Below are 22884 nucleotides of genomic sequence, written 5' to 3'. Positions count from 1 at the left end.
CGCGCACACCCTCTCCGGGGCGGGGCCGGACCGGCTTCCCCCGCCCACCGACCCGACACCTCCCCCGGCCCCGGCCCCGCCGCTCCGCTCTCCCCGTGGCGGCGACGTGGTGGCCGGGCGGCGGCCGAAGGCGCAGCCATGTGGCTGGCGCTGGCGGCGCTGCTGGCGGCGGCGGGGGCGCAGTACGAGCGCTACAGCTTCCGCAGCTTCCCGCGGGACGAGCTCATGCCGCTCGAGTCCGCCTACCGCTACGGCCTGGACCAGTACAGCACCGAGAACTGGCCCGAGAGCGTCAACTACCTGGAGGTCAGCATGCGGCTCTACCGCCTGCTGCGCGACAGCGAGGCCTTCTGCCACCGCAACTGCAGCGCCGCCGGGCAGCCCCCCGCCGCCGCCCACGCCGCCGCCGCCGCCGCCGGGGGAGCGCTGGCCGAGCTGCGCCTCCTGGCCGGGGTGCTGCGGCGGGCCCAGTGCCTGCGGCGCTGCAAGCAGGGGCTGCCCGCCTTCCGCCAGGCCCAGCCCGGCCGCGACCTGCTCGAGGACTTCCAGCGGCGCGAGCCCTACAAGTACCTGCAGTTCGCCTACTTCAAGGTGAGGCCCGGCCCTGCCTCCTCCTCCCCTCCCGTCCCATCTCTCTGCCCTGCCTCGGCTCCCCCCGCTAAGTCTCGCCCCGTGCTGTGTCACCCTCCAGCCAAGCCAAGCCAAGCGTGCGAGGGGACAGCGTGGTGTGTCCCTGCACAGCCTCCGTGGACGCGCTTGCCCCGGGCCACCAAGGCGCCAAAAGCCTCCTCCCGTCACCACCTCTCGCCTGGCCCTCGCAGCAGCTCACTCTGGGACGCAGCCTCGGTCCGCAGCGCCTCCTCCACACCACTGCAGCCGCCAATCGCCCTCCCCCCCGCTCAGTTCTCCCCCTCCGGGCTCGGGACCCCCACTCCCTGCCCTCCCCCGCGCTGCCCACCCTGCACTTCCTCATCTTCTCCCTGGCAGCTCTTCCAGCCCCTTCCTCCCACCCACCTCGTCTGACCCACAGCGGGACCACCGCGGGCCTTCTCTTTCCCCCTGCTTGCCCACGCAGTACCGTCCGGCTCCCTCTGCACCGGTTTTCCCACAGCTCATCCAGCACGTCCCCTCGATCAGCCCCTCCGGTTCTTCCCAGACCCCCGGCCGCTGGACCCTGCCTCCTTCTCCTGGAGCTGGGCTGTTCCTAGCCCTGCCCCTCTCATCGTTCCGTCCGCCTTGCTTTCTTCTCACCTCCTCTGAAACCTTTTGGACCCCCTTCGCCTCACCGCTCCGCTAGTGCAAGCGCTCTTCGCTGCTTCCTCTCCCTCGGCCTCTCCATCTTCCTCGCTCGCTCTCTTCTGCTCCAGGTCCGTCAAGTGCGGCAGCCCCCAGGCTGTGACTCGCAGATCGCCTGATACCTGCAAAAGTCCCCTTACAGCCGCGGGAAGGAAGAAAGCGAAAATCGGCTGCTGAGGTGTGGCACTCGCGCTGGCCCTGCAAGGGGAGCTGCTTTTTGCTCTTGGGTCAGCCAAGACTGGGGACGCCTCCTTGAAGAGATTGCATGCTGGCTTTCTAGCTTCTGGTGGTCCTTCTGTCCAGGATCGGACTGACCATTTTCTCCCTCCTTCTCATCTTCATCTTCTGTTCTCTAAATCAAGGTCCATTCCTCATGCCATCCTCTCAGATACTGCGATTACTTGCGTTTCCACTAAATGGGACATCTGGGCGGGGGCGGGGAGAAAACAGCTGAACTCTTTGGTTATATTGTTTTCTCTTTTAGGGATTCACTCCCAGTGTATCCCAGGATGCTTTATATAGGCTTGTATGCTTGTCCATGCTTTTTGCGATTGCTGCTTGAAAACACGCATCTTCTTACCTGTTGCTGCGTCTTCTTTGTAGGAGTACTGTTTTCTCACGAAAATATTCAATGGTTTTCCCAAATTACACAAAGAGATGCAGGGATATGTGTTCTTATAAAACAGGAACAGTATCCACATGCACGGTATCACACCAGCATAATTCTGCACGTTTAAAGCTCTCCCTAAGACTGTACAGAAGAACTGACCTTTAGACATGAAAGCCTCTGCACACACAGAACAGAAGGTATCAAACGGGACATTTCTTTGGAATAACAGAGTGGGCAGGCGCTCCTCACATTCTAAAGCCGTATATGGATCCCAAAATGACATCAGCACAAATGTTTCCGTTTCTTGTCTTACTTTAACTATTCATCCCCGCCTTGTGGTACATACAAGGTTTGCAATGTACAGATTGCAGCAAAAATTATTCCTGCTTCTTGTTTCTGATACAGTTAAATACCTGGCAGGTAGGAGTGTGAGAGGGAAATGGGAGAAATCCCTCCTTCTCCCTTTAAACTGTTTTTCAGTCCCATTTGCAGTAGGTTCATGCGGTGCAGATTGGTGTTTTTGCCTCTAGTGTCAGTTGTTTGTATTGTCTTTCTGATTAGATTGTAGTCCAGCTCTGAGCTCCTCTCACTCACTCAGGGAGTTCTGAACGGGCCTTCTAGAGGTACCAACTGCTACGGACAAAGGACTTTTTCCTGGCTGGTGGTTTTCTGCAGAAAGGCATGTCACTTCCCCCACCCCCCACCCGCCAACAGCATTAATAATATAAGAAGGCGGCAGAGGGAAATGCTTTATGTGTCATTTTTGAGAGTGACCATGTGTTTATTCAGGTGGGTTCAACAGTGAAATTTTGCCACGTCTTAGATCATGGGAGGAGATGTTTCTGTGCTGCTGCTTGCTCCTCTGGAGGGAGCTTTCTCATAGCCACTGAATTCACTTAGGAATGTGTTTCTACAAAACCTTTTTTTTTTTTTTTTTTTTTTTTGTAGTAGTGAAAATTTAAACCAAGAGTGAATTATGGACTAAGCAAAGATGAGAGACCTGTCAGCCTACCAAGAAACAGGGTTAAAGCATAAAACACAAAAGAAACCAGGCATTTGACGAAAGTGCAGCTGAGATTTCCCTTCGCGTTTAGTACTGTCTGGGCTGACTGGAAGCGCATAGTTTTGGGACAACCAGGAAGGGCAGCTGGCAGAGTTCCAGTGCCGGGACACTTATAGCAGCACAGCAGCAAGAAGTCATGTTAGGGTTGAAGTCTTTCTTTGATGTGGTCTCTCAAGTTCCTTTCTGAAATGAAACGGTACCGTTTTACAGATGCAAACAGAAGAATGCGTGTGCATATGTGCTTGTGATTCTTGCTTATAGTTTTATATGTACACTTCCATAAGCTATTTCAGATGGGAGATGGAACTCTCTATCACGCTCACATCAGTACGCTGAACGGGTTGATATGGATCTTGGCTTACAAGGGAAAAGTTTTTAACATTTCACAAATTCTTAAGACTTGTACTTTCTCTCTTACTCTTCCTAAAGGTGTGTATATATACTATATAGTTTATAAAAATATGTGTATATATATAAAATAAAAAATATAAACGCATGCACACAGAAGTACATACGTATTTGGCATGTGCAGTTGTAAATGAGGAATACACACGTCACAAAGTATTTCTGATGGGGTTTAAAGTTAGTTTTAAAATGCATATAGAAAATCACATAGTACATTAGGACACAATTATTGAGCAAGTCCCTGCTGTTTGCTCTAACCGTTGTAACACCATCAGGAAGATATATCATTGTAATATTGTCTTCTGTGCTGCTAGGCCAATAAGCGACATAAACACCATGTAAACATGGTCAGTAATGACTCCTGCCCAGTATCTGTAGGTTAGCATCAAGAATTGCTGTGAGATTAATCCCACCCAGGAGCAACAGTCTACTCCGGTGCCTTGTCAGCTTTATGAACAGGGGAGGGGGAAGGGAAAAAATCTATGCGGTTTGCAACAATAATAGACTTTTAACATAAATTAAAAAAACAATGAAATGTTCTTAGTGATGTAGCTAGTGATAAAAATGGGAAGAATTCTGTCAGTTTTACTGTACCGTTGTACCTGCTGAGACTGTGGTTTCAGTAGAAGTAAGTTTGGGAATATAGAGGCTGCAGGAAAGTTCATTGACAAAAACTGAGACACTTTGAAGTTTTTTTCCTTATTACCCTTTTTTCCCCCCTTTCTTCTTTTTCCCATCCCTGTTTAGGCTAATAACCTTCCAAAAGCTATTGCAGCAGCTCACACGTTTCTTCTGAAGCACCCAGACGATGAAATGATGCAAAGAAATATGGCCTACTATAAAAGCATCCCTGATGCTGAGGAGCATATTAAAGACTTGGAGACAAAACCTTATGAGGTAGGCTTTTTATTCACAGTCTGGTCTTTTGGAACTCTTCTATTACTTCTTTTATTGGGTGAGATTCAATTTGCTTACGTGTTCTCAGTTATTCCTCTGCTTTCCCTCTTGCTGTCTTCCTCCATCATCTCTCTTCTGCCTTCTTGTTGCATTCCGTAATTCTCACTTCTTGTGCTTATCACTGTTCCATAAGTCACAGTACATCACAGACAGCGGCATACCTGAAAGCTACTACATGCAGATCACTACTGGAGCTAAGTAGATGCACAGAGTTATTCAAATGTACCAGTGCTGTAGCAGCACAGCTTAAAATAACTCAGACATTTGGGGTTAAGATTCCATTGAAAATCTCTGTTCAAACCTGTGCTTTAGAATTACACTGTTCCCTCTGTCCAGCAGCTTTTTCTGTTGATCTGAAATGGAATTACATACTCTGCTCTCTAGGAAATACCTGGTAAAATCCATTAGTCATCTGTGATGACATCGTTGTGGTCCTCATATTAATTGGATAACAGCTTATATAGTAACCCAGAAATGCAGAGACATCATTTACAGTATTTGAGTTTACACATAGCTTCCCACAGATCAGTTACTGCTGGTTTTCAGTCCTGCCAATTTGTCAGAATCTCTTTGTCAGGGCTGTGAGAGCATACAATGGTGACAATTGGAGAACGTCCGTCTCGGACATGGAACTGGCTCTTCCTGATTTCTTCAAAGCCTATGATGACTGCACAGCAGCCTGTGAAGGCTCCCGAGAGATCAAAGATTTTAAAGACTTCTATCTCTCCATTGCAGGTGAGTGGTTAGGAAACAGGAAGGAAAGGTGTCCCAAAAGTGCATTTCAGTTGATCCGTGGGATTGGCCACCAACGTCCTGTTCCTCAGCTTGCAGTGGGAAATGCACACGGTGCCCGCTGCTCCGTTTGGGCCAATATGAGTTTATTAGATTCACTGAAAACTGCTTGAATTCTGGTTTACTTTTTTTCTTCTTTTCAGTAACATCAATGAGGGCCCTCAGAAAATCAGAACAGAGAGTTCTTACATTAACATTAAAAGTTGTGAGTCAGAATAAAATAGATGTGTAAGTAATAACAACCACTCCATCCAGCTAGCAACAGTTCTCCAGGCAGGACTCTTGACCATCCTTTCAGTATCCGTTTGGCCGCCTTTGAGGCTCGGTGGTTAGCCTGCCTTCAAAATCTGCTTTGTGGTTTGTGTATCACTGGTGATACGCATCCCCTTTCTCATAAATGTGACAAGTTTCTGTTGCCTATTTGTCGTCTTTTCTACAGCAGAGTTTTACTAGCAGATAAGATTTGTTTTTCTTTAGTATGTAGCTTAAAAAAAAATCCATTGCTTTGCGAAGACAAAGAGATACCACCTCTTGGATTACTGTCAAAATGGCGCATACGCATTTCCTACGCTCTTTGGTAGCGAAAGAAACAAGTCATTTCTCCAGGGCTCTGGGCGCAGTGTTGTTGACAATATTCATGTGGAGAATGCCTGCATGTTTTCTCAACAAACTTAAAAACATGAAAAATGCAACAGAATTTCTAAGTTGCCAGAAGGAAAACCAGCGCAACGTTTTGTCCTAAAGCCATCAGATGTATTGGTGAGGGGAAAGTTTTGTGAAATACATTGATACATAAATGTAAAGTATAAGAGCAAAGTAGGCAGGTGCCTAGGACAGCAGATACGCAGCGAAGGTCAAATCACAGGGGGTAAAGCAAGAAACACAGGCTTTCTTCCCCTGTGGGTCAGAGCCCAGACATCAGGATAACCCCCAAGGCACTGTAAAGAGGACAGTGTCCATGCTCAGCTGTGACTGGCGCTTGCTGTCATCCTTCCTCTTCCTCCTTGGCAGGAAAGGGCAATTCCAGCAGTAGTGGCGAGAAGGAAAGGTAGGAGTTACTGCATGATGTCGTCACGGCCATGTGCATGCATTTCGAAGATTTTGTTCTTGAGACAAGAAAATTCCAATTTACTTGCACTGCCAGGGCTGAGCTGTGCTCTTGCTCCACACAGATCTATCTTGCCTACAAGTTTTTTACTGCAGAAAGTAGATGGGGCAAAAAATGTTCACGAGAAGTATTTGGTGGTTGCAAGAGGTACATCTTTATCCCTGAGCAATGGGTTATGTTTGGAAGCCAGCTGTCCTTATTGCATGGGATTGCTTCACTGAGGGACTTGTGTCGCTGGCTTTAAGTGCTGGCTGGAGTTGAACACTACTGGGTCTGGAGACTCCACTGCTCTTGTAAAAGACACGTCTGGTCATTTCATTTGGCCAATTATTTTTAGTTAGCTTCAACATTCTTCATGTTAGAAGTTGTCAGATATAAAAACAAGGGAAGAGGCCTTTGCTGTTCTTTTGCCTTGGTCAGAGACTTGCTGCACAAGATTAGAGAACTTGCTTTCACCTGCCAAATGTGGGGAAACTAAGGCTTTAAAATATTTCTGTTTGGTGTTGTTGTCTAATGTGATATATCCTGAAAACTGTTGAAATTCTTTGATGAAGGTTTTCTCGGAATGTATTTTTTTGAAAAGAAGATAATCTCTAGTCCTATCCTATGCACCAAACTTTTGTAGACCGGGTAAGCTTGTGAACTTAAACATTTCTGGCTGAAACTTGTTCTATAGTGAGCAGGATATTCGTGTCTGTCTTGTCTTTTAGGACATCCAAACTGCATGCACAAAATGCGGCCGTCTCTGGAGGTTTATTTTGCAATCACCTGCTGTATTTCTCTGTGACACAGTTGTACTCAGCAGCATGTGGCCCTTATTCATGCAATAATTGAATGAAATTGCAAAGGCTCTCAAAATTTAAAAAAAAAAAAAAAGGCACTGTTAATGTTCACAGTTAGGAAATAATGCGATACTCCATAACACTCTATGTAACACCTATGATCACAGACTGCCTGTAGGTGTCAGTGAAACATAACTGCTTAGTTCTCTGCAGTTGCAGCTTTGATACATTTCAAGTCCAGACTGCACTGATTTTTACAGAAGGGCTGAGTACCAGTACTTGATATGTATTTCAGATGGAGTTGTAGATTCTCAGTACTTCCAACCAGCAAGATCCAGATGCACAGGACCCAGGAGAGCATTATAAGGCCAAATTTTAATGGGTAGCTAATGGGAGGTGTTATGACAATTCACTGTGCGCTATCCATATCCTGTGTTGTTGTTTTCTTCCTTCTAGATCATTATATTGAAGTCCTTGCCTGCAAAGTGCAGTGCGAGAGTAATCTGACACCCATTATAGGAGGCTTTGTTGTTGAGAAATTTGTGGCCACCATGTACCATTATTTGCAGTTTGCTTATTATAAATGTAAGTAGTGATTTAATGTGCTTAAATAACATTGGGATGATGTGGGACAGTTTCCATTCATAATCTTTCCCCTCTAGTTATAATGCTTTAGAATGTAAATAGTGGCCTCCAGGATCTGCATTTTAACCTGTTCTGGGACAAAGTCTGAACTGCCTGGCGTCTTTTTCTCCCTGTATAACTGTAGTTAACAGACATGGGAGATAAACGTTATGTATAGAGCCCATGCTCATAAAATTGTCCATGACAAAATAAATTGCTGAACATAAGTCCCATAAGGGCTGGATTTTGCCCAGGGCAGGCCCCTCTGTTTTAAGTTATGTGTGGTTGTGACTGGTCTCCACTTGGATGTTGGAAAAATGAGGCAGTTACAGAATAAATGTGATCTGATCCATTACTGCCCTTCATTCTTTGTATGATACCTACTGCCAGCACAAGTTGCTTACACTTTTCAGAGTTTCATATAAATGATAAATATTCATATAAATTCACATAAATGTTCATCTTATGTATTTTAGATGTTTAAATGGTACACCAACTCTTCTGCCTTTTTGAAGTAACTCGTAACGTTAGGGTAAACAGTGTCAGCCACTTCCTATACATTGGAACACCTGCAATGACACAGACCCATTTTATACGTCTGTGTACCAAAAAACATGGTTTGTGCCAAAAAGCCATGGTGGTCAAGCTGTTAGGCCCACCTGGTTGTTAGGCAGCTGAAAGTATAGCTCTAAGAAGAAGTTTTTTCTTAAACTTCTTAACTCATTCAGTTGGAGAGAAGAAAGATTGTGACTTCAAGGCAACACATTTAACATAACACCACTTATTCTATTGCATAAATACTCAATTTTCAATTTACTATTCAGAATTTCTTCCCCAGACAAAACTACAAGAGTATTTCATACCATTTGCTTTTTCCTAGTAGATTCTTATAATCCTGTTAGAATGGGGCACATGGCGCTAAATGGGTTTTGAAGAAAGAGGGGACCACTTAGCAGAAATTGTAGTGTTCTGGTGCTCAGTGATTACACATTTGATAGGTTAAATCATTCAGTGAATTTTGTGGTTTCTTGAGGAACTACCTGCACTGTAAAGAACACATGTAGCCCTTATAGCTACTTCTGGAGGCTCTAACACCAAAGGGAAGACACATCCTGCTGTGTAGAATCAAGCCGTTAATGACTTGTGCTTATGTTGTTTGACTACACATTTTACACATTGACTTTTCCCTCTTTGTCAATTCTAGTACAAAGAAGGGCGGGGGGGTGTAATTTATTTTTTGTTTGTTTTTTAATAAATGCCCCAATGGGGATCACCAAGCTGTGGGCTGATACCTCATTGATACTGAGATACCTGGGAGGGACATTTGGTTAGGATTTTCATAGAAAACCATCAGAGGTAAGTCCCCATTTCTGAATCATGGCCTTACCTGTTTCAGAACACAAAAATAGCGTATCCTTTCTGGGAAGCAATTTTTTTTTTCTGTGCAGCTGGTGAGGAGGTAGAAAATGGATCCTGTTTCCATCTGAGTTTTTCAGAGCTTAGATAACAGTAGGAATTTGTTCGTTTACCTTATCTGGATTTTTTTTTGGTGTGTTTATTAATTAGTGAATGACATGAAGAATGCAGCTTCTTGTGCTGCTAGTTACCTTCTGTTTGACCAGAAAGATGAAGTAATGAAACAGAACATGGTCTATTATCAGTACCACAAAGACAAATGGGGACTTAAAGAAGAGGATTTTCAGCCCAGATCGGTAGGTGAATTATTTAAAATGTGTTCTAGACAAATTCACTGGGTCAGAGGTTGTGAAAATGGGGGTTATCTATTGGTTCTGGAGTTAAAACACATACTGTTTTATTAACACCATACAGAATATTGTGCACAGAGATGTACTATGTAATGTAGGCAGTGAATGTCATTTCGTGTTCCTCTTCTTGAAATATACTACTGTAGGATACAGTATGATATGATGATGAATAAATCCATGCTGGTACTTGTCTGCCACTTATATATATGCCACTTGTATATTTATATCTTTATCTACCTCGATAAATAAAGCAGCTGGCCCCTGAAATCTCCTGATGAAAAGATCACTCCAGTGACATTCGGGCTTTTGTCAATTACTTATTATTTGCCAACATGTGGTTGCCCACCTGCGTGTTATTTCAGGTTCTGTGTGCATTGGAATGTGTCCAGATATGATAACCCCAGCTAAACCCACTTTCCACTTACTCAATTTAGAACATGGTTGGGTGAATGATGATGGGAAAAGGCTCATAACCATATTGCACTTAATTATCTTAGTTAGAATGCTTGCTGCAAAGGACCAATAGTAAACATCAGTCCATCCGGCAGTGATTGTAACCTGGCTTTGACAAATGACTCTAAAAATGGGTTTCTATGCTGTTCTTAAATTTCCATGTCCAAGGAAATTTTACGTACGAAAGCATCTTTGCTGTGTTTCTGGAGTCCTGCAGCCTGGACTCTGACAATCAAGTTGGATTTTCTGTCATTTCTTGTAGCCAGGATTTATGTCATGCAACTAAATTAACTGCTGTGTGACACCTGAGTGACTCCTTAGGCATCAGTGGTATGTGCTGTGCAAGTAGTTAGTCATTAGCAATACATGTTCCACAAATTAAATTTAGTGCCTTCTCTTTCTCTTACGGCATGACTTCCCCATGGAAGAGTCATTTAAGTTAACCTAGCTGAACCAACAGTGGGCACCCCATAGGGTAAACGTTCCAGTTGCCTTTCCCATGTTGCTTCTTCAGACACCTCAGCCACCGAGACCTGTGCTGGCCCAAAGGCATATCCCTGGATTCTTAATGCTGCATTAAGCTCAGTACATACACGTAGTGCGTAGGTGACTGGCTTTAGCTGTAGCAACACTGCAGAACAGTTCAGGTATGCACCTTATAGGTTGCACTGATTTGATAATTACATTTGCTGTCCTCTCAGGCCAGCCAGCTCAAGTCAAAAATTCCAGTCCATGTGATTTAAGTGTTTTTTGGTTGTGGGCAGCTGTTGAGTTATGTGCAACACACCTTATCTGCACACTGGAAACCCAGGCCTGCCCTGCAGGGCCAACTGAGACAGAAGACAGCGAAAATGCATTTGGTTCTTTCAGGCAGCAGCAGTGAGTCTGAGCTCACTGGGGAAAGGGAGCACTCCTTTGTCACTGCTTTTGGGAACAGAACGGTGCTTTATAGCCATGTTGGAGACAATGTTTGACAGTGGTGGGAGTGAGGGGTAGCAACAGTATAAAACTGCAAACCACAGACAGATTTGGCATACGTGTGCAGAGAGACCAGAACAAGGACCCTACACATTAACTCTGAATGTTTCTTTGATAACGTCTCAGGAGCTGGGCACTACAGATAATTTAATTTTTAAATATAAAATATTAAACGCACACAGCTCTATTTTCTTGTACTTTGATCCATGTAACTATGAACAGAAGTTGTTTGCTGTCCTAATCACTTGCCATGAAAACCATAATGCCTCTGGTTTATTTTCACAAAGTGGTAATAGGATGACAGCAGCATTTGGCTCTGGCACTAAGCTTTAGATGCTCTTGTGAAAGAGGAAGTCTCCTGTTTTCTTCCCCAAAAAGAGTTAAACAGGATAGGATAATCAAAGTAGATTACTGTTAGTATTTGCAAATATGAGAGTAGGTGACTGAGCTAAACCGTGCTGTCCAGGCAAACAGTCGGGGAAGCGTGGAGGGACAGGTGGGTGACCGTGCAGAATTTCCCTGGCCCAGACTCAGGCTGGGGTGAGTCATTATCATGCAAAATAGCTTAGTGTCTCTTTTTCCCAGAACTGCCTGCTGCCATACGCCAGCGCACGGGGAGACAGAGGCTTTCTCAAGTCCAAAGCCCGCTGGAATGCAGGCACAGGCTGCTGCTTAGCTCTGGCAGTCTCGTTCCTTATTCTCAGACTCGCCAATGCTTTGAAACATGAGAAAGAGGAGAGTGCTTTGTTCTTCTCACACCGATGGAGCCTGTGCTTAGAAAGATCCGCAGAAGACATTGGATACGCTGCTTGCTGTTCTGCTGTTTCCTTTCTCAAACATTTTAAACCCCTCCTGGGATCTACCTTGTACTAAGTGTGGGTCTGACTTCACTGGAATCATTTCGGGTGACATGTGGTGATACTCCCCTGTCTTGCTACCCTAAAGTAACACAGAAATTCTGTTTTTTGATAGGAGGCTGTTCGATACCACAACATAACCACACTCCAGTTGGAAATGTATGAATTCGCAAAGGAACATCTGATGGATGATGATGAGGTGAGTTTTCTAGAAAGGAAATCGTGGTCAAAAAAGCAGAATCACATGAAAGTGAAGATGATACATAGGTGGAATTCCAGGATTTAGCTAATATGGAAAAATCTTCTTGTAACCGTGACCAATTTATCATAAATTTTTCTTTTGTAAATGGAATATAAGAAACAAACCCAAAGAACGTCACGTACCATTTAAAAAATTATGGGCAGTATTACCACAAAGGTAAATATAATGCACTCAGCCCACAAAAAAAGAAAATCCACTTTGCAGGCTATAACACCAGGGGGCAGAGAAGTAGTATGTATATTAAAACCCAACATTTTTCTGTTTGTTTTTTTTTTCCTGAAATGTTGTTTAAATTAGATTTAAAGATCCTTATAATCTTGTCCAGAAGTAACCACCTAAATTGTAATTTTTGTCAAAAGGAAGTTTTGTTATCTGTTATTTTTTTCTGCACAGTAATATTTTGGTCACCCAGTCTTGCTTCTTGAATGGTTGGACTTCATGGCCAAATAACATATAATAACTACTATTAGACTGGAAATATGTAAAGTGGATTTTTTGTGCAAGAAAAGTAGTTAAATTGTTGAAAGGGCTTTCTTTGTCTCCCACAGCTGAAATTAAAGTATAAATCATGGAGGCTTTGGATTGCCTTTTGTTTTGCTTTGTTTTCAGAACCTTTCATTTAAAGCTTTAAAAAATCTTCAAATGATGGAATAGTTCATTGCTGGCATTGGCAAAAAGCTATGTTTAGTTATGGCATGGGGCAGGGTATTTGTAATGAGCACTGCTGAAGTCTTTTTTAGTTAGAAAGAAGAAAGATGGCTAATGTTAAAAAATGAAATCACCTTTGCAATTTTTATGTTATCCAGCACATAGGGAGAGATAATATTTTATAGTGGAGAAGTAATAACATGTCTGTGCTGCCTTCAGTATGCCAGTGACCTGAAAACAGCTCTATACGTAAAATTCCATTGCAAGGTTACCAGACTTCAGGAAGACTTTCCATTGTGATAAAACTCTGTGAAAGACAGTTTAATAAGCTTGTTACAAGGTTAAGCTTAGATGAGGACTAGTCTGTATGGATTTTCATCAGGGTGGGAAATACTTGAGCACTTTTTTATATTCCCTTGTTGGTTTGTGCTTTGCCCATGATGTTTTCTTATGTTAGGCGTAAACTTAATTTGTAATTTTTTCCTTCTTTCACATCTGCTGCTTCAGAACACAGGGATGAGTAATTAAGGAAGGAGAGAAGCAGTCCGTTGTGAGGACTTTCCCCGTATGCTGTTGCAAGAAAGGATTAGAGAAACAATCTTCAGCCTCAAGCACTGTGTATAGAATAAACAAGCATTCATTTGCTGGCGTGCATTCCTGTAGCCCATTTCACCAGTGCAATTATAAATGACCTTGCAATCTGCAGGAGGGAAGTACAGTGGAAACGTCAATTAAACTTTTGGGAAAGTGTCAAGGAAGTCACATTACACTGGATTATATGTTTGAGTTAAACAACCAAAATTACTGGGCCTGGTCATGCCACAGATATCCCTACCCCACACTCTCATCGTATTAGGAAAGTTATCATTCTCCTCTCCCAAGGAAAAGCTGAAGGGCTTTTGTGCCCTCACTTACTAGGGCTGAAGAACCTGGGAGGGATGGAGGCTGTCCATGCTTCTGGCTTGGCTCTGGCTTTTGGTAGTGAACTCATAAATCCCTGGCTACCAGAACTTCTCTTTGGCTGCAGGAGCTTTCCAGGGAGTCCAGACAGAGCAGGAATAGCACAAAGGTAAAATCGCTACCTTTGCAGTTTCTGCTATATGGGCAGGACCTGGTAGTGTAAGTGGAAGGTTTTTTTTTTTTTAATATTTCTCCTGGCACGGATAGAAAAGTTTATTCCATAGGAATGCTGAAAACTGATGAAAAACCCAGATAAGGTGTTACAGTAAAAGCTTTAATAAAAATTATTAAGGATGGAAGTAACTTCTCTTTTTGGTGCACTCTGTGTATTTAAACCGTGTGCTTCTTGGGCCATAGACCATACCTTTTGTGAGTTTCTATGGTCCATGTTTGCTGTCTATGAAGTTGCTTGTGGGCCAAGAAGTCCATAAAATAATCTGCAGAAAAAAATCATTCTCTTCCCTTGAGTGAAGCAAAAGGATTGATGTGGCAAAAGGATCTCTTCCTATGTGAATATGTCATTATTCCCAAGTGGAGAATCTCACTTTATTCAGACTTCTCAGTGCTCCTGTATTGCAGATCATCCATGTGTCTTTTTAAATCCCATTAGCAAAGCGAGTGAGAACATGTGGCTTCTTCCAATAATACATTGCAGTAATTGCAGAGGCTGGAACATGCACTAATGATTTTTGCATATGTCACTACAAGAAATACTGTCCTGTTCACGTTACTTTATTAATGTTTTTCCACAAGGAAATGAAAAACTCTAGTTCAGACATTTAACACAGTAGAGGTGACAGAGAATATTAGTGCCAACTAGCTACAAATTACTTTTTCTTAAAAGTAATTATTATTAAATATCCTTACAGTTTTCCACAGTGAAGTTAAAAGAACATTACACAGTGTTGTCATCTTAGTTGGCCGTGGATAGTCAAGCTTTTTGATTTCTGTTCAGATGTGTAATGCATAAAGGCTATAATAGATATAACTCATAGTATTGCACAGATTTAAATAGTGAACTGAAATGCTGTTAAAAGCCAGATACTCAGCTGGTATAGATACAGCTTCAGCACTACACTAATTGTATGAGGCATGTTTCTGGTCCATAAAATCAGTGTTCTTGAGGAATTTTTTTTCAGGGATAGCTACTTAGCTGTTCTAAATTACATAAGAACCACAAGTATTTGGCTGGGATGATCCTACAACGTGATTTTTCTTTCAGTACTTAATCAGTAGGTGAAAAACCATTGGCAGCTTTGACCCACTTTTTTGGCATCTTGTTCTTTTTATTTGTATGTAATGTGTGTGTCCATTTGTATAGTAGCTGAAATTCAAATGCTCTATTCCTAACCGTGATGCAAAGGAGAATAAGTGTTGAACTAATGTGACTGGTGGAAAGAGAACATATGGAATAGCATCAAAGCACGAGGGCCCAGTGAACTATTGATAGCAAATAATAATCTGAATTCAGCCTATTTTTCTGTTCAGGAATCACTAACAACGTATTTTCAGCTTTATTAACTCACTTCTTGCATATGTTCGAATGATTTATACAAGTGCGCTCGTAATGGTGAGTTGTAAATGCAGACCTGTAAACCCTGCCCTGCCTGTGACCTCAGACTAACATGGCTACAAGAGCACGGCTACACTGGGAAGAGCTGGTGGCAGCTATTTCGGAGAGAGCAGGCAGCTAATTGGCATTGTTATGGTCCCTGTTCAACATACACTTCTTTAAAGAACAAAGAAAACATTTTTCATCATCGTTTCCTAGTGGAGATACTGCCCATGTGGCTGGCTCTCCAGAAGCTTCCTGCTTTCCCCTCTTGCTTCTTTAACATTGGATGTGTATCTTGGTCAAAGGTGTTCCTCCTTCCATTTAAACTACCTGCCATGGGAAGCTGCAAGCGTGGTTGGCCTTAAATGGCAGGATGTCCCCAAGCTGCAGGTACTGACCTTAGGAGGAATTTTTACCTGCCCATATTTTCTTAAGCTTCTGCGTGCAGCATCAGGCAGCCAGGAGAGCGTAAGTAGGGCTCAGAAACAAAGCCACTGGAAGGCTTCTGTTTTCAGTGCAATGGGAGCAATGTGGAAGTTGCTCTGAAACTGGGCTGACTCATGTTTTATAGGCATTATAAAAATGTTAAGAGGAAAGCACATTTATTGGATTACTGTAAAATACTATTGTAATAACTGCAGTGTACTGCAATCTCCCATAGAATGTGGGAAGAGAACAGTTACATGTTCAGAATATATCATTAAAAAATGAAATAGAAAAATATTTGAGAAAGAAGTTAACATACATGTAAAGAACAACTAAGCTCTTTTAATATTAAAAAAAAAACCCTAAAAGCATGTGACAGTGGGTCATACTGTGGACTAAGTATCTGAAAAATAAACAAGTTAAAGGCCAAATAATTTTTCTGCACAAAGTATTGAGGGATTTTTTTCCCCCTGCTAGAATGCGAGGAATGTCCAGCCTGGTCTGTACTGCTCGTGGAGGATCTGGGAGGGCTTTGAGGTGGTTACAGTGAACTCGCGTGTTTTAACTGAAGGTTAGATCAAGGAACTTTTTCTTGGTCGAAGGCTGAATAAACCTTTCAGGCTGAGCCGCTCATTGACACATGCCTCACTGTTATCCCGAAATAATGTCGTTCCCCCCCAAAATATCACTGGCCAGTGGGCTGTGTAGTGTGCGCCTGGAGGCTCCATCAGGCCCACGGAGCACGTGTCCTCCACAGTCGGCCATATCAAACCTTTGTCTTCTCTCTTTCAAGATGGTTATTCGTCCTTGAACAAAATCTGCTGGTTTTCATGAACCTAACTCTTTGTCACTACTCCCATTAATTACTCAAATCAGTTACCGGGGCAGTTACAGGGCAGTTAATCATTAGTTATAGGGCAGCCCTGACATCTCCTCTCAGAGGCCACCCTTGCAACCCCTCCGGCTACCACAACCTTGCCGCGTACACGCAATACATATGGGAGCAAAATCTGTTACTCCCACTTTTGAACAAGTTTTCAGTCATTAAAATCTTTGAACTTTAGCAAAATCTGAATTTTTGCTGTGAAGGATAGCCGGGGGACATTTTGTGAGATAAATGTTTTCCTTCTAGGTCATAGATTATACGGAAACAAAGATCCAGCCAATTCTTCTTGCCCTATGTATTGTTTCTTAAGGCTCAGTTTGTTGGATGAGTTAGGATAAAGGCTGTTTCTTATTCATTCAGTGATAATCACGCATGAAAGCATGTCCATAATAATATTTTTCTGTAGATCTTGATTCATTCTAGAACACTGTTATTTTAATATTATCTGTTACTTCCCTGAAGAACAGGCTATCCCACTGCAGTGCATATGGAATCCCTATAGAAAAGGCCATCAGCAGATCTGCATGGAAAGTACGGGTTATTGCAAGAAAGCTATTTTTTGCCAGAACTTTTCCAGTCCACACTGAGAAAGGACAGATTGTAGGTGGAGGCAAGGACCCATGAATGATTAATATTTGCTACTCAGAAGGCAATGCTTAGTCTTAACAACCAAAGGCAAAGCGGCTGGGTCTGTCAGTAAGCAGTACAACTGCTACTGGTTGCTACTATTTTTAAATGCTGCTGTCGAAAGAAAAGTTGGTGCTGGACCATCAGTTTCAAGTGGGCCATAACTGAGCCATGTATTGGTAGCTTTTCTTCTGTGCTGTTTATTTTAATAGCTGGCTAGGAGTCTCCAAAGTACAGATGTTTCTTCTAAAAGGTTGTGTTTTGTGTGTGTGAATGCAGCATTTAATATTGCATAGGGAAGGGCCGGCAACAATCCCTGGCCCAATGTGTACGTTGGTCTTGGACACTCAGCTTGCGGTAGTAAGTGATTTTTCTCCTTTTTAGGACTTATTTTTTCAAATGCTCTAGATTTGCTTATAATAGTGCACCAATCTTACTAGCCTGGGTTAGCTTATTCAGAATTGACCAAGAACTCTGTTTTAAAATTATTTTTTATTATAATCCACCTACTCACGTATCCTCTGTAAAACCTTCTTGAATGACTTACTGTGGTACAAAACCTGTTGTTTCTGTTTGTGCCTCTGTTCAGTTGTTAATCCTCTAAGCCAAGGGTGCTCAGTTTGCATATCTGACAGATAATTAGAGGCTCCAGTTGATCAGATTAGCTTCTCTGATTCTTCCTACCACTCACACCAGTCTGGGAGCATTCCCCTGCTGCTGTTCAATATCATGCCTCCCATATTTCAGGCTATACCTGTCTCATCTTTTCCCATACATCCTTACTGTCATTCCCACTTTCCACTGACTGTCCCTGGATTGGGAGAGGGAAGAGGTTGGTAGGACAGGGAGGGAGGTCATGGGGTGCCAGCAGAGCTGCTGTACCTGCAGCATGTACCTGGCCTCCAGTGCAAACCAGGAGGCAGTGACAGTGGACTGAGGGCCAGCTCGCTAACGAGGATGTGCTTCGCTGTGGCTGACCAAGCCGTCCACATGTGCGTGCTTTCCAGTTGTTGGCTGCCTAACTATCAGGCATGTACTGGTCTGGTGGCAAACCTTTCTCTTCCCCGAGCTTAGTCAGACCTCACATACTGATTTACTAGCTACCAGCCAGACAGCTACATCACGCTTTGGGCCATATATTGCTCAACTCTGATTTACATCAGCACTGCGTCTGAGCAGCATATTTATGTAACCTGCATTAGAACTGGGTGGCTGTTGTCCCCTCTAGTAGCTGGCAGCAGAGAGAACTACAGGTTTGCATGTAAAATTTGCTGTCCTTCCTATTAAGGTATAGGAAGAGCATACCAGATAACAGGAGGAACCCTGTCACCCTGAATGCTTAAATCATATCAGAGAATCATCTTCAGACTGCAGGCCTGCAGGCCAGCATGAAGTTATTAGATATCAGCGGGCAGGAGGCTTTTTCCCTGGAATGAACACCTGTGAAATATTTGCTGACTTCAGTCATGCAAAATGCCTGATGCGGTGTCAAGTGAGTGCTAATGGGGCAAGGACAGTGATCAATCTGGTCATAGCTGCTAGTGTGACTATGTGATCAGCTCTTCTGACGTAGTGTTATCACCTTTTCATTAGGCTGCCAACCCCAGTATGGACAACTTGCAAATGTTTTATGTTCTGACCGTGAAGGCGCAGGCAAAAATATTTTAACTACAGGTTCTGTTTGTCTTTAACTGTAATCTGGAGTTTTTGCCTTTTCAAAAATAACCAGCATCCAGGCAATTATTCAGTTGCATTACAGCGTATTTTCTGTATGTATATTGTTTTGGCAACTATTTTTATATTTTTTGCCGTAATTCAACCTCTCTTAGTCCTCAGTACTTCTCATTAGACCGCCACAGCTTCCATCATACTTTCCTCTAGAGATCAATTTCAGGCACTGGAGATTTCAGATTTCAGTCAAATTTTTTTCAAATACTGTTGCTTTTAAATATCCTTTTCCATTTAAAGCTTGGGCTTCTTACGTGTTTCTGGATTTGAAAACATACCAGAAGAAAAAAACCTGAATTCTGTCTGGATCGTCTTTGTCTTCTGAAATATCCTACCTTACTGATGACCGTGACAATAATATGAATTGAATTAAGTTCCCATAGGGTTGAGTTACTGAAGGTACAATATTGAAATCCCCATGTCTTCCTTATACTTAATTCTGGGTCATCTAGTCAGATCATAGAATCTTAGAATAGATGCTTATGTCTTTCATCCTACCTCTCAGACTCTTACCTTTTGAGGGTTGTCTTTGCAGGTAGACCGAGGAGAGAAATCCTTTTTAATATCTGTTATTCTTTCATTAAACTCTGATCCTGAGGTGTAAAAGAATCAGTCTGAATTAGATCTGGGACCCCTGTAGTAGACACCTGTATTCCTGGTCTCGTAACTGATCAAAGTTAATGGGACCTGCCTGTCTGTAGTCCTTCAAGAGGCACGCAAATGCGCGTGCCCACAGTTTTAGGAGCTGTGCTATAAAACTTGACCTGAAGTCCTCTGTGCCTCTGTTTCTGTAACTTTCAACTGCTTGCATAGTGACCGTTGGACCTAGTGGCTATTTTCTTCATGTGCATTTGTGAAGTGGTATTGAGTTCCTCCCATGGTTGGGCTCCTTAGGCAATCAAAATACTTCTAACAAAGGAAAACGTGCAGGAATGTCGAATTCCTGTTTTCCAATTGCCAGATTTCCTGCAACCAGGAAGACAAGTAGGGGATATGAAAGTGCTGGCATTTTTTCTTGTGTTTTTATTGAATTGGAAACTTAGATGTTTTGAACAAATTCAAAGCAAAATGAATTGCCGTCCTTCAGGACTTGCTAAAACCACTTCACAGTTGCAAAAACTCAACAGTCTCTGAAGATGGAACTGTGAAGCAGGGAACAAGCGCAGCAGTTACTTCAGCCAGTTTTCCTCCTGCTTTTATTTTTGTTTGCTTTGGTTCTCATTATTTCTCTCCTGGATAATCACACTTCTGAAAAATATGATGTTAATATTTTTGATCACCATATCCATAATACAATTGTTGTATTCAAAATAGACAAAAATTCTCTGTTTCCTCTTACAATTTTCACTGACTGAAGTTTTAATGCCCTTTCCTCACCACAATAGAAAACTATAAAATTTTGAGTCTCAAACTGCATGTGTCTGGAAGGTGCTGTCTTCCTAAGGAATACCTTTCTAGACAAAAATGTGATTAAAATTTGATGAGGATTGTAAAACACTGTTTGCAGTCTTCATTGAGCAGACTCAGAAGCCTAATACAGTTCACAAAGACTTGGAAGGGGTGGTGAAGGGAAGAAGGAGAGTGAGCATCCAAGCAAGGATGACTTGCTTTCAACATAACTGTTACAAATTCTCATTATTTTAAACATGAGAGTGAGTAAGTAATTTCCAGCAGAATATTTTTCTATCAGAAAGTGACGATTTGTTTTGGAGAAAGCCTAAATGACATCTTAAGACCTTTTTGGAATATAGGCTTATGTCAAGAAAAGAAGGACAGGAAAGTTTAGAAAAAACACAGTTAAATTAAAACAGTTTAACAGAACATTGTAGTTATTAGAATAAAAGGTTGGAAATGTAACGTTGAGCATCCACATCTCTCTTACAGCTCAATATTTGAGTTGTATCAAAAAGCAAAAATATGCACAGGCATTCCCATGGGGTCTCCCATCTCAGGCAGTGTTGTTTCTGAACCGTGCATGGAAGGCAAATTGAAAAATACTAGTATTTCTGAGAGTGCCAGCAGATGGGCTGCCACAGTCAGTTTTGAGTAGTCTGAGATGCTGCTGCACGTTTGCTGTTAGCTGCTTGCTTTTCACTACTGAAGGTGTTACCTTGGGCTGAAAGGGATTACAACAGGTTTTAGCTCAGTTACTGTAGCTTGGTTGACAAGGCAGTAAATTCCAGCTGGTGGGGCTGTATCATCCCAGAATACTCAGGCTTGACTGCAGGAAGACATTTGACTATGGTATATGACTTATAACTACGTCAGGAGTAGTTTAAATAAAGTAAGTTGCATTGTTATGTTGTGTTGGTACCCTGTATTAGCAGAGTAGAGCTTGTAAATGTAATATTTTCTGGTGTGAATCTAAACCAAACGTATTTGTTTCCAGTATGGAAAACATTCTCGTATCTCTGGTTCTTTACATTTTTGCTGCATTGAAGCATGGCATGTGAAGATCTGTGGTTAAAAATGGAGAAGGTGTGTGTTGAAGAGTGTAACAGAGGACATAAGCGGTTAGAGCGGACAGGTGCAAAGTCATCATTATGGTTCTACAAAACACTTTTGCTTTGAATTTTGAAGCTTTCTAAAATTCTTTAATGTTTTATGGTATTTTAACAGTTTCCTAATTTAACAGGTGCTTTAAACATTTACGCCTCTACTTTCTAAGTTTGAGGATTTCATTGTCTATTTAAATACCTGAAAAAGTACAAGAGGATTTACTGTGAAGTGTAACATTTCCTTCTTTTAAGGTCTGTATGTCACTGCAAGTACTTGTGCTACCCCTGTATGAGCCATTTACTTGCATTTTATAGGCTCGTGCTAGCTTCTGTATGAAGGGTGTTAAATATTTAGACACATATTGTTACAGTTTATGTTTTGATTAAAATGGTTAAAATTTTCCACTGATTTTGCAGTACGGGGTTAACTTGTTTCTGTTAAATTTAATCCTTTCTAGGGTGAAGTTGTGGAATTCCTTGATGAGCTGTTAGAAGTAGAAGAAAAGAAGGAATCCTGATGAGTGAAAGCACCACAAGTATTTCAGAAAAGTGAAGACTCGCCATTGCTCCTTACTATTGTTTTTGGTCACCTGTAGTTCCAGTTAGATATACCTCAAAGCTGCTCCTTTAAGCTCCACCTTATGTCACAAGATCCACTCCTGAAAGATCACTTCCATGCTGCACTGACTTCTCCGTGAGCATGGCTTTTCACTGTGCATTTACAGAATCGGTGCATATGGGTTTTCCTCTTGAGCTTTCTTTCCTTTACACAAACACAACAAAGCAGACTATTTGTATTTTCTGGGCTAACACTAAGGTTCCTCATTTCAGTGCTGTTCTACTAAGTTATAACAGTACAGCTAAGTTCTGAAGAACTTTTGTCAGATAATGAACCACGGAAGACATAACAGTTCCTCTAGACTTCCTGAGCTATGTATTGTATTATTTATATATGTCTTTTTCTGTGATGATGAATAAAGTGATACTGAATCCCAATGCACCTGAAAGATTTTAAGATACATTTAAATAGCTGAAATAAGGTGATTAACAAAGCACAACTAGTGATCTTGTAAAAATTGCTTGAAGAATTCTGTAAGCAGTGTTGATCTTTCTTAAAAACTAAATGAAATTCCATGATGTGAAACTGAGGTCACTTAGAACTGAATAATAAATAATTCCTTCTTTCTACCAATTCTTACTCTTTCTGTTGAAACAACTTGTCGTTCTTGTGTGAGGTGGGGCCAATCTTGTATAAAATAATGATGGTCGACGTATTTAGTATTCTCTTCTGTAGAAAACAACTTGCATGTTTTTTTCTGTCTTGTGGGACTATCTGCATAGTTTTCATCCAAAATTAAGTACAGGTGGAAACTGAGGCAATTTTAAGTGGAATCATGAAAAATATTTGCATGTGAATTCCTGATATTTTTATTAATTGTGTGGCAGAGACCTATACAGATGTACTTTTAAGGCCCAAAAAACACTGTGTTAGAGATGAATAGTCAATTAGTGCACACGAGTACTGAAGAGTAGAAATCCCATTGACCTCAGAGGAGGATCCAGGATTTCATCCTTTGCTTTCCTCTTTCATTTTTAAGGACCA

General features: G+C 42.2%; 1 protein-coding gene across 1 annotated transcript; it reads left to right on the top strand.

The window, feature by feature from the left end:
• The first annotated feature begins 92 nt into the window (after positions 1 to 92).
• On the top strand, positions 93 to 22479 carry LOC142079258 (cartilage-associated protein). The gene is made up of 7 exons (XM_075143156.1): positions 93 to 591; positions 4122 to 4271; positions 4895 to 5066; positions 7470 to 7598; positions 9204 to 9349; positions 11807 to 11890; positions 21740 to 22479. Exons 1-7 carry the CDS (start codon positions 139 to 141, stop codon positions 21797 to 21799), a joined length of 1194 nt encoding a protein of 397 aa, XP_074999257.1. The 5' UTR covers positions 93 to 138; the 3' UTR covers positions 21800 to 22479.
• Positions 22480 to 22884: the final 405 nt, after the last annotated feature.

Source organism: Calonectris borealis, chromosome 2 (genome assembly GCF_964195595.1).
Source record: "Calonectris borealis chromosome 2, bCalBor7.hap1.2, whole genome shotgun sequence".
Lineage (NCBI taxonomy): Eukaryota > Metazoa > Chordata > Aves > Procellariiformes > Procellariidae > Calonectris > Calonectris borealis.
The sequence above is the reverse complement of the archived record's forward strand: the minus strand, read 5'-3'. Positions and strand labels throughout refer to the sequence as shown.